At 40.9% G+C, this 17,919-nt stretch overlaps 1 protein-coding gene and 1 pseudogene across 1 annotated transcript; one reads left to right on the top strand and one right to left on the bottom strand.

Annotated features, from left to right (window-relative positions):
* Positions 1–4,220: 4,220 nt before the first annotated feature.
* Positions 4,221–6,295, bottom strand: LOC133885669 (large ribosomal subunit protein P2B-like). The gene is made up of 4 exons (XM_062325406.1): positions 6,216–6,295; positions 5,197–5,304; positions 4,716–4,939; positions 4,221–4,410 (listed from the first exon to the last, which is right to left on the bottom strand). The coding sequence occupies exons 2-4, from the start codon at positions 5,282–5,284 to the stop codon at positions 4,384–4,386; spliced, it is 339 nt and encodes a 112-aa protein (XP_062181390.1). The 5' UTR covers positions 5,285–5,304; positions 6,216–6,295; the 3' UTR covers positions 4,221–4,383.
* An 11,081-nt stretch (positions 6,296–17,376) lies between these two features.
* On the top strand, positions 17,377–17,501 carry LOC133885965 (small nucleolar RNA Z247; annotated as a pseudogene).
* Positions 17,502–17,919: the final 418 nt, after the last annotated feature.

The raw sequence follows: 17,919 nt of genomic DNA, 5'->3' as shown, positions 1-17,919 counted from the left end.
AGAAGAAGGGTTGAAGGGAGACGCTGAAGTGCCACAATGCATGGGGCCGTCGGTGGCGGCGAGTGGTGGTGCTTGCGCTTCTTCTTCCCACCGAGATCCATACCACCACCGGCGATGAAAGCCCCCAAATGGATGTCGACGCCAATCAACGGGGGCAAGATCGAACTCGATACCAGGGAAGAAGGGTTGAAGGGGGACACCAAAGTGCCAGAACCCCCTGGTGGTGGCATGAAAAGCATCACGGGAAGAGGTGTCCTAGCTGGTAGCAGGGTTCAAAAAATCGACGGTAATCGAGCAAAAATCGCGATAACCGGTCATCTCAGTCCAGCTCGGTTTCAGAAACCGAACGATAACCGAATTTAAATTCAAAAAATTTTAAAAAAGTATTAAAAAACTAGACACAATTCTAAGACCTTCTATGAAAACAATTTTCAAAAATAATATCGTTTGCATCATATTCTGTAGGGAGGAAGTTTGAAAAAAAAATGAAAAAATTGAAGCGTGCGGCTCAGTTATTAACTCATGTTAAGAAAAAATTTACGTATCTTAAGAGGATCTTTAAAATTGATTTCACTTTATTTAGAGTTTTATTAATTTCTCTATAATTTTTACAAAGTTCACAAGCATAAAGTGAATATGTTAAGAAACAACACTGTAATTAACTTTTTTATGTCTACTATTATTTTTCCTACGTAAATAATAGTACAAATAAACTAATAAAAGTGGCTTCACTAATTTTTGAGGTGTGATGGGTCAAGTATGAATTAATCTAGTCGCAACACATTTACACAATCCTGCATATTACAATAACTAATTCATGAGTTCATGTATTTTTAAAAGACATAGGATCATGTAAGAAGACTAACAAAATTAGTTTCATGATTTTTGGATTAGGAAAGAGTAAACTATGCATTTAACTTGATTTAACAAATACATTTTCTCACAAAAAATTTTGAACTTTTTTTATGAGTATAAATACTTTAATCATGTAGATCATGTTACCAGAAAATCAACAAAATTTTGTCCAAATTTTTTTTAAATTCGAACGATTTTCACTGTAATCGTGATTTTTCAATTACCACCGAAGCTCAAGAGTACCGACGGAAACTAGACAATAGCCAAGCAGATCTGAGGAGTTAAGACTACCAGAAGTATCGAGCAATGAGAAAAGGATGACCCCACCTTCGGTATTCTATTTATTTTTAAGTCCCACACCGAACAGGTGAAGTACAACAAATATGGGAAGTACTCCATCTAATGATAATATATGTGTATTCCGCTTTAAATGCATTAATAATTTTTTTCAATTAATCTGTTTTGCAAAGACTATTTAACATGAAAGAATTAAGATAAATAGGATGTAGCACCAAATTATGCACAAATTGTTATTCCAAACTATTAAAAATATCCACAAGAGATCAATGTACTCTTAGAGTGTGAGAGGATATAAATTCACAAATAAACTATAGAAAAAACATTAGCCTTGATTTATTGGGACAGCCAACAAAAAAAAACACAATATTTTTATACACACTAGTGTCTTTAAATAATATCACAAATCCATCTAATACATAACAAATACAAAAATCATAATATAATTAGATCAATACCCTTAAACTACATAGAATATGAAGGGTATTGGAACAATAATATTTCCTTAAAAAATGACAAAAAATGAGTTACAAATAAAAAAATAATAAATAAGTATGAGTTATGATTCTGTTACAAGCAACGCTACTACTAATACTAATATTATAAGTACAACTTTCAAAAACATAAATAAAATATTATTTTACCTACATTTAATATGATGAAGAAACAAACAGGCCTAACTGCATAGTTTGCGCGGGCCTCCTTGCTAGTATGAAAAATAATGAAAGAAAATGTTAAATAGATATAAATATATATTCAGAAAAAATAGGTATCACGGATATTACGCAACCAAAGTAAACATCCAACCCATCTTAGAATCCAAGATATCAAACAACCCTCGACTTTCGACCATTAACCTTTTACAATCTAGCTTTTTAAAATCTACAATCTAGACGTTGCTTTTTATAATCCAAAGCTGAAATAAACAGACTCTCAGATTCAATCAACCAAATGAAAACTCGGCTCAGCCTATGTAACCAAATACAACAAACCAAATACTGTTCTTTTTAATAAATATGATTTTAATCAGTCTGTTTATACGATACAGCCCTACAAAACCTAATTCAGATAATCAAACACACGCTTGAGGTGGTCATTGTGCTTAACAAACATCTTTGCAAGGTACTAGAGGTCATTTAATCTGTTAATGTTTCAGTTGAGTATCTCACCAATTTGAGAATGCTTCTATCTATGTAACAAACTGATGTATACCCCTAATAAGGCAGTAGAGAATGAAGGCAAATTTCTGGGCCATGCATATCATCATGGTACTTGTTGGAGGATGCACAAAATTGTTAGAGGTGCGAGTAGAAAAAACTAGACTAAAAAAGCGCCTTACTGGAGTACATCATGCAACCTCACTGATGATTCCCGTGTGGTTGCAGCAAGCACCATGCCTACAATGGCCTGAAAATTCCTCAGAATGTTGTGCAGGTAGATTAAAGCATAGCCATGGTCAAGTTCTGAGCACAGTGTCGATAAATTACAGACTATTTAATTTAATACAACAATTAAGAAAATGATGAAGTGATTATATCCCTGACAGAACTAAGTTGTAACAGAAACAAAAGACAGGGATAACTATTGAAAGTAGAATTAGAAAGTAGTGACCGAAAGTAGAGAGAATGATTCTTGTATTTATTGATAAATAATATTTATATTTTTATACTGGCAAAAGATATGACAAGGCACTCATTGGGGAGGTCGGTTTTCGCCAATCGATGTCCCTTCATAATGTAACTGCTAATTATATAGTTATCATCTAATTACAAAAATTAACTGCTAATGACAGTTACTAATCTAAGTGATTTGTAGAAAGATGTCGGTTCATAACCTAACCACATACACCCTGAATATGTCTTCTCAGCCATGCTTGCTAGCGTCATTTACGCGGTGGCAGCCTGGCGGGCAAGTGGTTGCAACCGCAAATGCAACTGTTTTGGAGCATCAAGGTTTATGGAATGGGTTACAAAGGGTGTATTTAATTGCTTGAGTTTTTTAAGTTGGACCATATATCCTTGAAAAAAAGAAGCTGATCGAGCGGATGCAGTAACTTTGAAAAAAAAGTGCTTGATTGTCTAAATACGCTGATGCAATATCATTACACCTACAAATACAATGACCATATCAAGATATTTGGTTATCTGCATCAATAAATGCAATGATCATACACCTGATACTAACGAGTGAACCCGTTACAGCACTGTAGCAGATACAATACAATCACCAGACTAGACTTATAGAGAAGCTTGATTTGAACATATCCTCCAGACTAAATTTCAACCGTTTAATTATATCTGCAGATACAAAGAGAAATAATATATCCAGACAACCAAACAATTTTTGCCGCAGGAATATATGCCTGAACAGAGCCAGAATGCGGGCAACCAAACACGCCCAAAGTGGTCACCATTGGGCAACCAACTATCAGTTTTGCCCAAATTTTCACCAGCCTAGCTCAATGGATATGTATAATTTTAAAAAATATATATATGTTTAGCTATTTACATCTACTATTGTAACCTAACCTAACGAATGTAGATATACGATATCATTCTGACTCGAGAATGAAACTCAATTTAAGCTTCAATTCACAATCGGGCCGAAGAGCCACTACATCCACATATGTAGATAAAATCACTAATCAATATCACAAAATCATCTTCATTCAAATAATCAACATTCGCTTATTTAAGCTCAAATTCAATGAACCAAACAAAAATCAACTAAAACTGTTCAGACAGATATATCCAACCGAACACTCTTATTTTTTTAAAAAAATTGACTTTGCTCTACCTATTTACAGCAGATTACAACTTTATGAAACATCGTTAGAAGAACCAAACACGCACTAAGGGTATCAGGTATGAGTTTATGGGGCCAGGGCTAATTCGTTTCAGGTAGCTGCCATTCAAATTCAAAACCGAAGAAGAAACTGGGAGAATTGACTTTTTTTCTCCAAATTGTCACCGGTACTCAGTCAGGAACAACAGAGAAATGCTGCCCTGTTCGTACATGATGGGAACTCTGACGATACCGAACATACATGCTGAGATAGTGAGATTCAGTTTATGCAGATTAAGGCTTAACATCTTTAGATTCCTGAAGATGCCACATACTCACATATGCATAGTACAAAACATATACACTGTCTCACGCAAAACAGCACAAACATTGAATATCTTCATATTTTGCGGGTACTGTCGTATCAGACCACACACGAAAGAGTACTTAGTCGAACAAGCTGAAACCCATGTCCTGCCATAAGTATAAAAGGAATATCAATCAGTAAGGTAACTAATGTGTACACACAAAAACAACTGGATGAAATAGCTTAAATGGGAATAACATGGTCCAAATTATTGTATTGCTTGTTGAGTCTTCAAGTTAACGAGATATGAAACCTTCCACTTAAGCAGTTATACACCTATGCTAGGTAGTTCGTGATAGAAAATGGAATTGTTGTGCCAAACTTGAATACACATGCTTGCAATGACAGGAACCATGAAACAAAGCAGATAGTGGATGAAATGAATGGAACCACTGAGGTGAAAAATACTTACATCATCAGATTCTTCCTTCTCTTCAACCTTCTCCTCCTTTGCCTCCTCAGCAGGTGCTGCACCACCACCAGCTCCAGCAGCTGGAGCTGCCACAGCGATTGCACCACCACCTGAAGGCACAGAGGCAAACTTCTCCCTTCCAGCTGCAATCACTTCTGTTATGTCCTTGTCTTTGAGTTCTGCGAGCAGGAACTCCAGTTTCTCTTCATCAGCTTCAGCCCCAACTGTAAAGAAAATATAAGTGATTCTCAAGGCAAACGACATATAGAATCATATAACTACATTTTCGCATGATAGCCCCAAGGCCCCAACAATGACCATAGAAGAATACCACAGATTAAAGAAAGGTGTGACCATAACCATAATTAGCGTGAGTTCCTGTTGCTTTTAATCTTGTTAAAATAAAGGGAAAAAATAAGTGCATCTCTTTACGTTATGCAACTGGGGAATCAGTGACTTACAACCAACATAGCAGAAATACCTGATTCCAGGATGTTCTTAACATCATCAGCAGTCGGGGAAGTGTTACCACCCAGAACAGCGAGCAGGTACGAAGCGATCAGCTTCATCGTGACAACTACAGAAATGCCTTAAACAAGCATTTGTGAAAGACAAATCATAGTGTTAGCTCGGTATATGCTAAACTTGCACGGAGAATGGGAGAACTAACAGGACATCCTTCCTCTAAGAAAATTAAAATAAAAACAATTTATATACATATGAATGCAATTATACAAGTAAATCCATTTCAATCAGGCATGTAAAGGCACGTAAGAACCTATTTAGATCCAAACCCTCAGATAGTTGATTCGTTCAAATTTCAACTAAACCATAAACATTCCCGAAGCTATCCCAATCAGGCAAACAGTCGGCCCCAGTCTCTAAGGACCAGTTCGGATATGGGATTTGCATTCGAATCCTTAGGGTTTAATCTAAACTGGAATTGCATCCCCAAATTTTCCAGGGAAACCCCACTCATCCAAACAACCCCTAAACATCACATACTTCCCAGTTCCCTGCGGCATTAGATTCGAGTCCTAGAAGCCCAGGTTTCTCTATCAGCGAAACTAAAAATTAAAGTTGCCAGATCGCGTGGTATTGCGCCTACTATTCTACCGTCTCCCTTCAAACCACGCAGGAATGAATCGAAATCACGAAGCTACTTAGCTTATAAAATGGGGATTGTCAAAACGGAAGCCAACAGCTGATGATCTACCGATGAGGCCCATTAGCAACTCAAATGGTCCAAAACTACAATAAATCACCAGCACAAGTTTTCCTGGCATCCTAAAAAACAACTCTCCTACCTAAGGAATGCGAATACTCGCAGAACAGTAAACATATTAATTTTTACGGGAGACCTTCGCACTAAACCCCCCATTCAATCAAAATTACACAGGAAATCGTTGTCGAACGAAGACGAAGATCAAAGACTTCTTTCTTTCTTTTTTTTGATTCGAAGAAGGATAGGATAGGATCGGTGCGTGCGTGCGTGCGTACCTCGAAAGCTGAACGGGAGGAGGATGCAAGCCTGCGGCGGCGGAGGGGGTTGGGTTTTACGCGCGTCTCCCGAACATCCTGCTCGTCTCATTATATATACGCGGTCGGAACGGCCAGGATGCGGTAATCCCGTGGCAGCGGAATCTCGCTCGCTCGATTCCGATCGAACGTTCAGCGGAGCCCATAGACCACAAAGCCCACGGCTCTGGACCTCGGCTGTAGCGAGAGACCCAAGCGGCGGCTGGGGAAGTTTCGTACACGAAGACCTGGGCCTATCAAGTGGGGCCGAGAGCCTTAGAGAAATGGGCCATACGAGGCCTCTTCTGCTTCTTTCCCTCGAAATTACACCTGGGCCGTATGTCCTTAAAAAACCTCCTCCCATCCTTTCAAAAAAGAAATCTCCTCCCTTGAGTTTTTTTTATTTTTACTTTTCTAACATTAATATTTAAATAAATAAGCTTTTAATGGAAAGATTTACACAAATATACGTCTTTCGTCTTCTGAAAGGGCTACAGGGCGATTAACGTGCCACGGTGACACAGGTACTTCTTGCCGTTCTCTGAGAGGACGGTTAGGCCCCGCACTCCCCTTACCGCATTCTGAGAGGACGGTTAGCACCCCTACCATCCTCTTAGGGGACCGTTAGCCCAGTTTTATTATAAAAATAACAAATCTCAGAAGTTATCTAAGGAAAATAACAAAAAACTTAGAAAATATTAAAGTAAAGATAGAATAAATACATAAAAGTGAAATGAAAAATCCACACTGAATGTTAGATAGAATATGTACATGAGATGAGTATATGGAATTTGAACATTACTAATAGCATGTAAGCTACATGTAAGATACATACACAACTTAGGTAATAGATTAAAAATGATATAACCACCTTGAATTTAACAAGTACAACATTTAGTAGCATAAACATTACGGACAAAATGGCCCTTGAAGCTGTTTATGCCTTATCTCCCGTTCCATCCAATGGTAATCGTATTCTGGGGATTTTGGTCTACGTGATGCTGGTATATACAAAAAAATAATCAAAATTAGTATCCTAGTTATCTGCCCCGTCGATAGAGAATTCAGAACGGTGTGGAGTTCTCTGAGGAGTAAGCATGAAGTCATCATCGTTGAAACCAACCCCTTCAATTGTGACAGAAGTGGTAGAAGCGTGTCCTCTTGTGGTTGTTGTTGAACGACCAACTCTTTCACGGTGGCTCAAATCACTGCCTCTTTCACAACTGCGTGAAGGTCTTGAATGACCACCTCTACGTCTCCAGTTATGTCCGGGTAAGCAGTCATCACCGAAGAGCAGATGCTACCAAAAAAGTTCTCGATGGGTTTGTTCAGCAACTCTTCATTGCGAGGGAATACCTAGTATACAAAAAGAGCATATGGAAATATAAACGTGTCTTAGAAGTGCAACATAACAATTAACCGGGACATGTAATAACGATAAACGTACCTTAATGTGCTCCTTGTACTGTTGAGGGTGCATAAATATCGTGTGTGCTTGCTTGCTAGAACACTTTATTATATCGGCTAGTTTGCACATCCTGATATATCTATGACAACACTCTAACAAGTGTGTATTTAGGTCCATGGAGGTCATAGAGCTTACCGTTCACCGCCATTCCTCCGTGGTGAAATAGGGACAATGGGTCATGGTTTGCCATTTTCGACAGCACTTTGTTCAGGTTCTCTTTCTTAAACAAATCGTCACCTTTTGCCTAGGTCTGCCTCATAGTCTGTAGGGCTACCATTGAGAATTTGGATATCCACGAGAAATGTCTGCTTGAGGAGGTAGCTATGGTTTAGTATTAGGTATCAGATGGTAGTGGTGTTTTAGAAAATTGCGATGTCATAATCTTCTCGTTGCCTCGGTCTCGTTTTTTATAAGTAGGGATCGATGATGTATGTACCAAGTGTAGGTATGTAATTTAGAGATAGTGCATGCATTAGATACCTTCTTACAGTGAGCGGTCACTGGACTATGAGTAGTCAGCAGCATGCGGTCACATCGGTCTAAAAAGGTGGCTACGAGCAATTTCGTTAGTTTGAAAAGTTGATAGCAAGGGGTCGCGTCTCCCTAAAAAGGTGGCAATGAGAGGTGACTTCACTCTGAGAAGCTGGTAGAGTGATGTCACATGGGATTAATAAATAAATTAACGACATGGTAAGTAGTAATGTCTGAACTTGTAATACATAGAAAGCAGAATGTGTGGTCACAATGCTCATAAAAGGTAGCAGCATGTGATCACATCGCTCATAAAAAGGCGGTTTCGTTAATCTAAAAAGGCACTAGCGTGCGGTCACATATAGTACATAGAAAGTAGACACGTCCAAATATATAAGATTAGTTTGCGAATTGAACATGTATCATGAAACAAACATGTAAGTTACGAAAGCAAAGGTAAAATCCTACTACTGCCTCCCACGCTGTTATCGACTGTTCCCATCATCATGGTCCCGTCTTCGTTGCTGCTGGTTCACCCTCAGGTGGCCCCTAGAGTAGGTCAGGTTGTCCAGTGGAACAACCTGCCTGGTAGGCCTCGTAGCGATCAAGGGAGTCAAGGTCTCCTCCAGGCACTAGTAGAAAAATGATTTGTACAGACAGTTCAAAAACCCCTTGTAGGACACTCTTTTGAACCGTTTGTGGAAAAGATTTTGTACAAATCAGATTTGTATAGATGGTTTTTGAACCGTTTTGTCACGTCCCAAAATCTGTAATTACATAATTAAGCATAAATATGATTATTAAGCATTATGTTTAATTTTGTGTGTTTTTTTTAACTATAAATCAATTCGTTTAAAATTATTTGGATAAGAGAAACAAATTTGAGAGAGAAAAGAATAGAATTTGCAGTTAAAAAGAACCTTTTTCTCTTATACGTGGGACCCACCGGCCGGTCCCACACCTTACCTCTCTCTCCCTCTCACTTGGTTGCCCCCATCAGCAGCCCCACCGTGCCCACCTGCTCCCACTCCCTCTCTCACGTGCTCAACCAAGCTAGCAAGTGCAACAGCTCCCTCTCACTCCCCTCTCAAGCTCTCTCTCCCTTTCTCCCAAAATCCGACCTCAAGAGAAGGATTTGAGGTATGCATGTGGTACCATTGCATTCTCTAGTTCATGAGCTACTCATCTATCTAATTCATTTTCGTTTTCATGGAAGAATCGAGTAGTTCTTGAAGTTCTTAAGCTTTTTGGAGCAAAAATGGAGTTTTGGACAAATTTGAGCTATAGAGTCGTGTTGCTAATTGATGAGTGAGTTCTAGGACCCTTAGACTATCCCTAACATGTTTCCTTTAGGCTTGGAAAAGATCGTAACTCGAATCGACTAAAAATCCACTCGAGAGCAGCTTTTCTGGGCTGACCCGGATACTTCGGCCTTACCCGGATACTCCGGGTTCAGCAAAAATCATCCATCGAATTGTGTTCAAAATTTGTTAGGGTTTAGGGTGCAAGATGGGTTTAGAATCTTTTGGATATGGCATATACACGTTTGTTTAGCATAGATTTGTAAAGTGAGTCGAATCGATCAAGGGAAAATTTTTGGAATAATCTAAGTCTTCCTCACCCGGATAATCCATGTAAACCCGGAGACTTCGGGTAGTTGCATTAATGATTAGCTGAGAGCCTCTCCCGGAGCCTCACCTGGTGTGTCCGGCACAGCTCGGATAGTCCGGACCAGTCTGGAGGTTCCGGGTTAAGTTAGAATAGTGGCTAACCGTGCACCTTCACCGGAGGATGGCTCGGAGGCTTTGGAACTCGGATATTCTGGATTCACCAGGATACTTCGGGTCAGATAAGCAAAAGGCAGTAACCGAGCGCCTCTTCCGAAGGTTCACCCGGAGGGTCCGGAACCAGATACTCCGGATCAACCCGGATACTCCAGGTGGCTGTTATCTTCCAGATATCATTTAGATCATTTAGTATGGCATTGTTTTGCATGTCTTGTACTTCTAGCATGTTGTTAAGAATTGTGGCATACCTCGTTGCATTCACTCATACTTATCATTGCATGCGCTCTTCTTTAGTGAACAAGGAGCCGGATCAGGAGGCGACCGTGGTTGAAGATGACTCCAATCTTCCAGATTTCTGCGAGTGTTGCGTGGGGTAATTATAGGCAGCCACCTGAGCAGCAAGGCAAGCAACTAAGCATATTGCACCTTTGTTCAATTGAATAAAGTCTAAAATTGATAAAATATGCTTATGTATGTTTGCATGTGTCGAGTCGAGATCGGGTACAAGTGGGTAGATCCGATGTTGAATGCATTACTTCCACCTTGAATTGTTGTTCATCCTTTCCTTGTCACCTTGAATATGTTGTTGGTGTCTAGATTACAAGTTAAATCGAAATGCTTAGCAATGCATAGGTCATTTGGTAGAAATCAAGCGGTGAATTGTTTCATCGTTCGTGAGCATAGCCATTATTTACTATCATAATGATCACAATATTGGATATGAGATGATAATGGTTGTATGAGTAATGAGTATGAGACGAGATGTGGGCGGTGCTAGGAGGTGTTTATCCCAGATGTGTAGTTCCCTTGGGTAGGTCGGAAGAGGAAACCGAACACTTACCTTACTCACCACATGCCGATCTAATGGTAAGGCGAGCTGAATATCTTTGTAGCTGTGGTCATTTGGGGCCTGAACATCGACGGTGTGAGCGGGCGGGCTTGTAGTGGTACTAATTTGCTCCAGGAGTAGTTCTAGTATTGCCGCGCCGAATGATGCATGTTTCAAATGATCGGGACTTATTGGGAAAGGTTGACATGAGTACCCCTTGTATGGATCTGTGTGGTCGTGCAAGTCGTATGGTCATCAAGTCGTGTGGGTCCAGGAGTATCCCCTACAGGATGTAAAAATATTTTGAAATGCCACGCTCTCGGCCATGAGCATGCTTCTGTTCATCTGCATCGGTCGTAGAGTTTTCGTTTGTGGTTGATGGTTGGATATGTGGGAGATGGTTGAGTTGATCTTTGTTACATGTATGTTCATAATGGTTCTAGTTATTTATGTTCAGTTAGTTACAGCAGAGTAGAGTTATATTGTTGTTGGTTAAGTTAGTTGCTCACACATATGTGTCCAGGTTGCTAACCACTTATGTTTAACTTAATCATGTGGCTTTTCCTTGCTAATGGCTTAATGCATAATCCTTGAAGTCGAGCTATATATATATGCTCTATATGATTTAAGTCTTGCGAGTACCTTCTTACTCATGCCTGCGTTTTCAGGTGCTGCTGGTGAGACCGGTGTTTGGCTACTTCGTGCTTGCCGTTCAGGGTGGCGGCAAGAGTAGTGCATCCTACTCTCGGAGGTCGTGCTTTTGGGGTGGAGCCTAAGGGCATGTGGCTTCATTCTCTTTTGTTATATAGGTTTATGTTTTCGCTGCGTAGTTATTGTTGCCTTTTGTTGTAAACTGTTGGAAATGGTTGCATGTTAAATACTTGCAATATAAATGTTAATTACTTACTCTCTCTTAAGCTATGTTGTGATGCTAAATGTTGGAAGGCATGTGTTCCGATCTTGGACACAAAACACGTGCCGGGACTATCGGGATAATATTTTAGTTAATCATCGAGGTTGTGATTATAAATAATGATCTTACTGGTGATTAATTAGAATATTATTTGGACGGTTCCTCACACGTTTGTACAAAATGATTTGTACAGACGGCTTGTTATTGAAACCGTCTGTACTAAGTTTTTTGGAGCTAAAAAATCTAAAAAAAAATATTTTTCCTACCCACACCAGCCCCCTATATTATTATGTAGGCGCGATTGCAAGTCACACAATTTTTCACGCAAAATACCACGAATGCGTTTTCTAGGAGTCGAACCAGCAACCTCTAATCTCGCACGAACCTTGCTTATTATCTCACCTGTCATTCACTACTGACCATTGTATGAAAATAATCTGTATAAGATATATGCTCAAAGTGAGTGAGACACTATTAGTACAGATGATTCTAAATTTAGAACCGTCTGTACTATTAGTACAGACGGTTCTAGTTTAGAACTGTTTGTACTGATCCTTTTTGTACATACGGTTCTAATTTGGAACCGTCTAATTTGTATTGTTCTTTCTTTATAGATGGTTCTATTTCTGTCAATAGTACATACGGTTTTAATTTGGAACTGTTTGTACTGTAGCATTCGCGTTGTTGTAACTGTTCGTTGCCATTTTTTCAGACGGTTCTAGTTTGGAACTGTTTGTGGTACCATTTGTATAGGCGACTCCATAGATCTGGGGGGCGTCCCACTAAATGGATTCTGTAGTAGCGTGGGTCTGTTGCATCAGTAGTGGAGTAGTGGGCAGTTGGGACCGCATGACGACGTCATAGTCCGGTGTGCTCCCAAAGAAGTCCCTCACGCGGTCGAGCGGGAGGGGGGGGGGTCCGACCCAAGTTCATTCTCCTCCGACCCAAGTTCATTCTCCTGACTCGCGTAAGACGACCGTGATGGTGCCGTTGCCATCACATAATCACTAGAGGGGCCTGTGAATGGATAAATGTATTATATACGATAAATGTGGAAATAAATGTATTAGTAAAAATACAATGTTGTACCTATATGGTATGTAAGGGCAGTTGTAGACGGTCATGCCTAAGTGCCGAAGTAGGGTGCGAACGGTGGAGGTGCAAATGAAGACATCCCGACTTCATCACCGTAGTAACCTACAAAAGGTGCAAACGGTCATATAAATTTTCGTATGTCACAAACCTTATCTCAATAGCATTCTATTTCACCCTCCATGCTTAATGTAGTTTATTGTGTACTCGAACATTTCCTCAATAGCACGAATTATTGAACGTGGCTTATAATTTAGGTTGTTCACAATCTCTTCGTACATAACATTGACAACAAAAGCAGATGACATGTTCCCGTGGGACAACTCTATTTCCTCAATATGACAGTTATGCTCCTTAAGTATTGAGCACTCCCAGTTGTCAACCCATTTCCCCCTGAATGCGTACACCCGGTACTAATAATCAGACATCAAACACTTGGCATTGTACTCTCTTTTGCTTGACTTCACAACCTTGAACTGCCTCCGAAGGGACAATGACTAGAATTTCACTGCGTCAATAACAATCCCCTTAGTAGCACCCTGGGACACCTCGTTATCATGATATTCCCACGGTGTCCGATGACCCTCACCGACCACTAGATTTGAAAATTCCTGATTCCTCCACTCTGCAGAAACAGGAGTATTTTTCTCCTCATCGGATGAATCCTTATAGGCAATGGCTTCCTCGAGCTCCTGATCCTCCCTATCCATCTCTTCAATTATGCTAGAGATGTGCTCCCCCTCATCGGCTACACCCCTTGGTTGCATCTCATGCACATCCATAATGTCTTGTTCGTCCCCCACAGTTGTCTGGTGTGCTTTATCCACCACCGCCTAACTTGTTTCTGCTACTACTTTCCAACGTTTTTCTTTGTTGGATCCTTTTGGTACGCCTTAGCTAGCAGCACAAGAGGGAGACCACATTCATAAGCTATATCTATGTACTGTCTCTAAGTAGATGTCGTATTAATCGGGACAAGCTCCTGAAAGTACCCCTAAGTAGCATGACTTAGCACCGCTCTTAGCTTAAGGTCATGTTGCTGGGAATCAAGTTGAAATAGTGCATCAACCACTTGCAGATGCCCACTATGGTCCTCTTATCGGTTCTATTAAGTCCCTTGACGACATGTTAAAATCCAGAGAGATCTACACCGCTAGGACCATAATCAATATGACATTCACCATAATATATCTGAAAATATAGTTTATCAGACATCCCTGGAAATATCCAAAAATATGTCAAACGTTAATACCAAAAACTATACTTCTAATTATTGAAACTGATGATCACCTAACAATACGTTCAGTTCGTTACAATCAATATTGATCCTAAGCAAACTAACCAATTTAAATTAATTAAACCCTCATCTACTTAATATAGTTTCTAATTATCTATAATTATTACCTACATCACTATTTTGTAAAATCTATATAATCAAAACTATTGTACTCTAAATATAACTATATATCTAATGGCTATTCTACCATGTTAAAATATATCTTTATAATATATTACAAAAGATAGAAAATCTCATTTTCTGATAACCTTGCTAAACCCTATGTCTTATATAATATAACTATTATTATGTCGCTAAATCCTAGATCTATTAATATTTTAATTACTAATAAAAATATAAATTTAGAAAAATTATTGGAAACTGAGATCCTAAATCCATGGATCAAAAACAGTAAGGCTTCACCGCGCTGCCTCCCTCTCATCTCGTCCCCATCAATTTCTTTTTTTAGATTTAAATGCCTATTTTAGTTGATTTTTAGTCTATTTATAGTGTGTTGGGTAGGAGAGGAGCACGCGGTGGGGACCTACCCGCCCTTTGAGTGGGTGAGTAGTGACGGTACAGATTCTGTGCTGGGAGAGAGGTCTAACCACCCATAAGAAAGTGAAATAGATATATGTGTCACCGTGGTATGCTAACCACCATTTGAAAGGATTTTCAGAGGACGGTAGACGTCTATTTTTATAAATTATTCCAACAAAGATCTATTTACTTAAATATTAATGCTAGAAAATATATAAAAAAAACTCTCCTCCCTTTTGCTGTGTCTCGTTGCGTTCCATTCATCAAGCCCAACCCCTTTTCTGGGCCAAACAAAGCAATCAGCACAGAAGCACAAATCCCGTGACCCGTGTTCCCATGCCATGGAGAAGATAAGGTAATCGATTACATTACACCTGAACATAGAATGTAGCTTTGCTTCCAGGAGTAGGGGCTCGCTGTTCGACAGCCTTAATCCGATGGACGAAAAGCACGCGCCCGAGACCGAAGGAACAACGGCGATCGCATGACGGGGACGGAAAGGTTCCACGGCACAGCACCTACAGAGAGCACGTGCCCAAATCCAGATTAATCACTGTCTGACGAGCAAAATACTTAGCAAGTGCTCACTCAAAACCGCCATCATTTCGATGTAATCATGCGCCGCCGTGGTGCCCAACCCAAAATTCGCCGGATTTCCCCGTCCCCACGCACGAACCGGCAACGATGATAGTGCCCGCGCAGCTGTAGATGAGCCGAGCTCAAGCAAGTCTACTATGTTAAGCTCAAGCTCGATAGTCTGTTAGAGTCTATTGAAGTCAGTTGGATACAGGGCTATCATCGAGCCAAGCTCAAGTGAGCTGGCACTTCAAGCTCGAGCTTGACAGACACTCGAGTCTGAGTTCAATTTCGAGCCTAAGATTAAGCCAAGCTTGCAAATGGGCTCGAGCTCGGCTCGATTTAAGCTCAAAGGCTTGAGTAGGCTAGTTTACATAGAGCATCACAGGTGATTGTGGAGGGAAAAGGTGTTGACGCTTAGCAGGGAGAGAACAGCCGTGGCGCTGGCAAGTGATGGCGATCTGCTCCAATCGAGGCAACGGACGAAATGGATTCCTCTCCATGTTTTGTTGCTGTGCTTGTGCCTCAAGACGGCATGTAGTCACTAGCTCGATAGTAAGGCTGTCAAAAAAGCTCAAAGCTTGCGAGATATTCAAACTTGACTCTATAATCTCGATTCGACCTTGTCTAGAGACTTAACAAGCCAAGCTCAAAGCTAGTCACAAGCTTACGAGCTTGTTGAGCTCGAGCTCGAATAGCTCAGCTAACTCCAACTGTTGTCACTTGAGGTAAATACGGTATTCATTGACTCTAGCCAAGTCATTTTTTAATCTCATCATCTAATTCAAAGTCCAATTACCCAACCTTAAAAGTCACGTGACTATATACATATGTGGCTCATAAATAAAGCTATAAAAAAACTTCAGATTCATGAGCTACTCAAATTCGACTCGTTCTAATCTCAATTCGAGCTCGGCTCAAGACCCTAACAACAACCATATAGTCTCGACTAAATCTTTAACTCAGATTAAACTTGACTTGAGTTTCTATCAAATTCAAACTTGAGATGACGGACTCGCCGTTGACAGGCCTACTTGCCAGCATGCATACACTGGCAACAAAAACAAGCACAAGGTAGTGAAAGAAGTAAAAAGGTGGCCACCCGTTTGGTCCTTGCTGTGCTTGTGCTTGGAAATTGGAGAGACCAAAGCCGTAGCTAGCCCTTGGTGGCACAGTGATGACTTGCAGCTTTGACGAAGAAACTGTAGGGAGAGGAGAGGATGGGAAAATGCGCGGAGGCCTAGAGGGCATTGCAGCTTGGGGAGATGTTGTGGGACAAGGTAAGAAATGGACAGGGTGGGTGCTTTGACTCGGGATGGGGACTAATAAATTGAATCTGCTTGGAGGGAAGAGACTGTATTGGCTGAGTTCTTGGATAGCTCACAGCCAAGCCTTAACGAGCTACTCAAGCTCGGCTAGTGAGGTTCATGGTGTTAGAAATAGTTGAAATTCTCCTTGTATCATGCGATAATGCTGTTGGTGATTCGGTTTGAGAGTTTTAGAGATAGAGTTAGAGTTGGATTTCTTCTCAACCAAGCTGTACAGCAAATCAACCGAACACAACAACCTTGATGTAATCCTATTGGCCCTTTGCCGCTATATAACATGTACCCGTGGTGAACCGAGTTTGGTAACCACGTTTTCCCTAATTTTTTCATGGTAATCAGAGCATCTTCTTCCTAATACATCTACCTTCTATCCCTAGTCGTCAATGGCATCACCATCCTGCTACACCCCGCCTACTCTCGGTCCCTCCGTCTCGGAAAAACTGACCAGGGACAACTTTCGCCTCTGGAAGGCGCAAGTGCTCCCAGCCATCCGTGGAGCCCAACTCATGGGTATCCTTGAAGGAAAATCTCCGGCACCTCCCAAGACCATCGAAGAGGAAGATGCTGTGAAGAAGAAAATCGTCGTACCCAATCCGGAGTATGACAGATGGCTGGCGAAAGATCAGCAGCTTCTAGGCTACCTGATCAACTCGGTCGCCAAAGACGTCCTAGCGCAAGTTGCAACACTGGAGTCGTCGGCCGAGCTCTGGAAGGCGCTTGAGAACATGTTCTCTGCGCACTCCAGGGCGCGGGTGTCCAATCTGCGCATGCAACTCGCCAATCTCAAGAAGGGAACCATGTCTACATCGGCTTACTTCACCAAGATGATTGGGATCAAGGACGAGCTTGCTGCAGTTGGTAAGATTATAGATGATGAGGAAGTTGTAAATCAAATCTTGAATGGCCTTGATTACGAGTACAACCCTTTTGTGTCTTCTGTTCTTGGGCGAGCTGATCCGACTTCTTTGGATGAACTCTATGCTCAATTATTGGCATATGACGCGCGCTTGGAGTTGTACCAGGATAATCAAGGAGGAGGAGGACAGTATGTCTCTTCGGCTAATGCTGTAAATCGTGGGCGTGGTGGCTCTCGCGCTCGCGGCAGTCGTCGAGGGCGCGGTCGTGGTAGAGATGGACCACAACGTAACAACTCTGGTGGAGGAGGATCTTCCAAGCAAGGAGGCCAAAAATCCAATTCCAAGCCCACTTGTCAGATCTGCAAGAAGATCGGTCATGAGGCGTCAATCTGCTGGTATAGATATGATGAAGATGAGGAGCAACCAAATGACAAGACAGCAAGAGCAGCAACCGTGGGCTATGGAGTAGACACCAATTGGTACATGGATAGTGGTGCTTCGGATAATATCACTGGAGATCTAGAGAAGCTATCTGTTCGTGACCGCTAC

Source organism: Phragmites australis, chromosome 11 (genome assembly GCF_958298935.1).
Source record: "Phragmites australis chromosome 11, lpPhrAust1.1, whole genome shotgun sequence".
Classification (NCBI taxonomy): Eukaryota; Viridiplantae; Streptophyta; class Magnoliopsida; order Poales; family Poaceae; genus Phragmites; species Phragmites australis.
This window is presented reverse-complemented; position numbering and strand designations above follow the sequence as displayed.

Excerpts from the sequence above, each read along its gene's own strand:
- LOC133885669 (XM_062325406.1), bottom strand. The coding sequence starts at position 5,284 with ATGAAGCTGATCGCTTCGTACCTGCTCGCTGTTCTGGGTGGTAACACT. Across the intron at positions 4,940-5,196 it reads TAAGAACATCCTGGAATCAG|TTGGGGCTGAAGCTGATGAA; the intron begins GTATTTCTGCTA and ends TTTTCTTTACAG. Across the intron at positions 4,411-4,715 it reads AGAAGGAAGAATCTGATGAT|GACATGGGTTTCAGCTTGTT; the intron begins GTAAGTATTTTT and ends TACTTATGGCAG.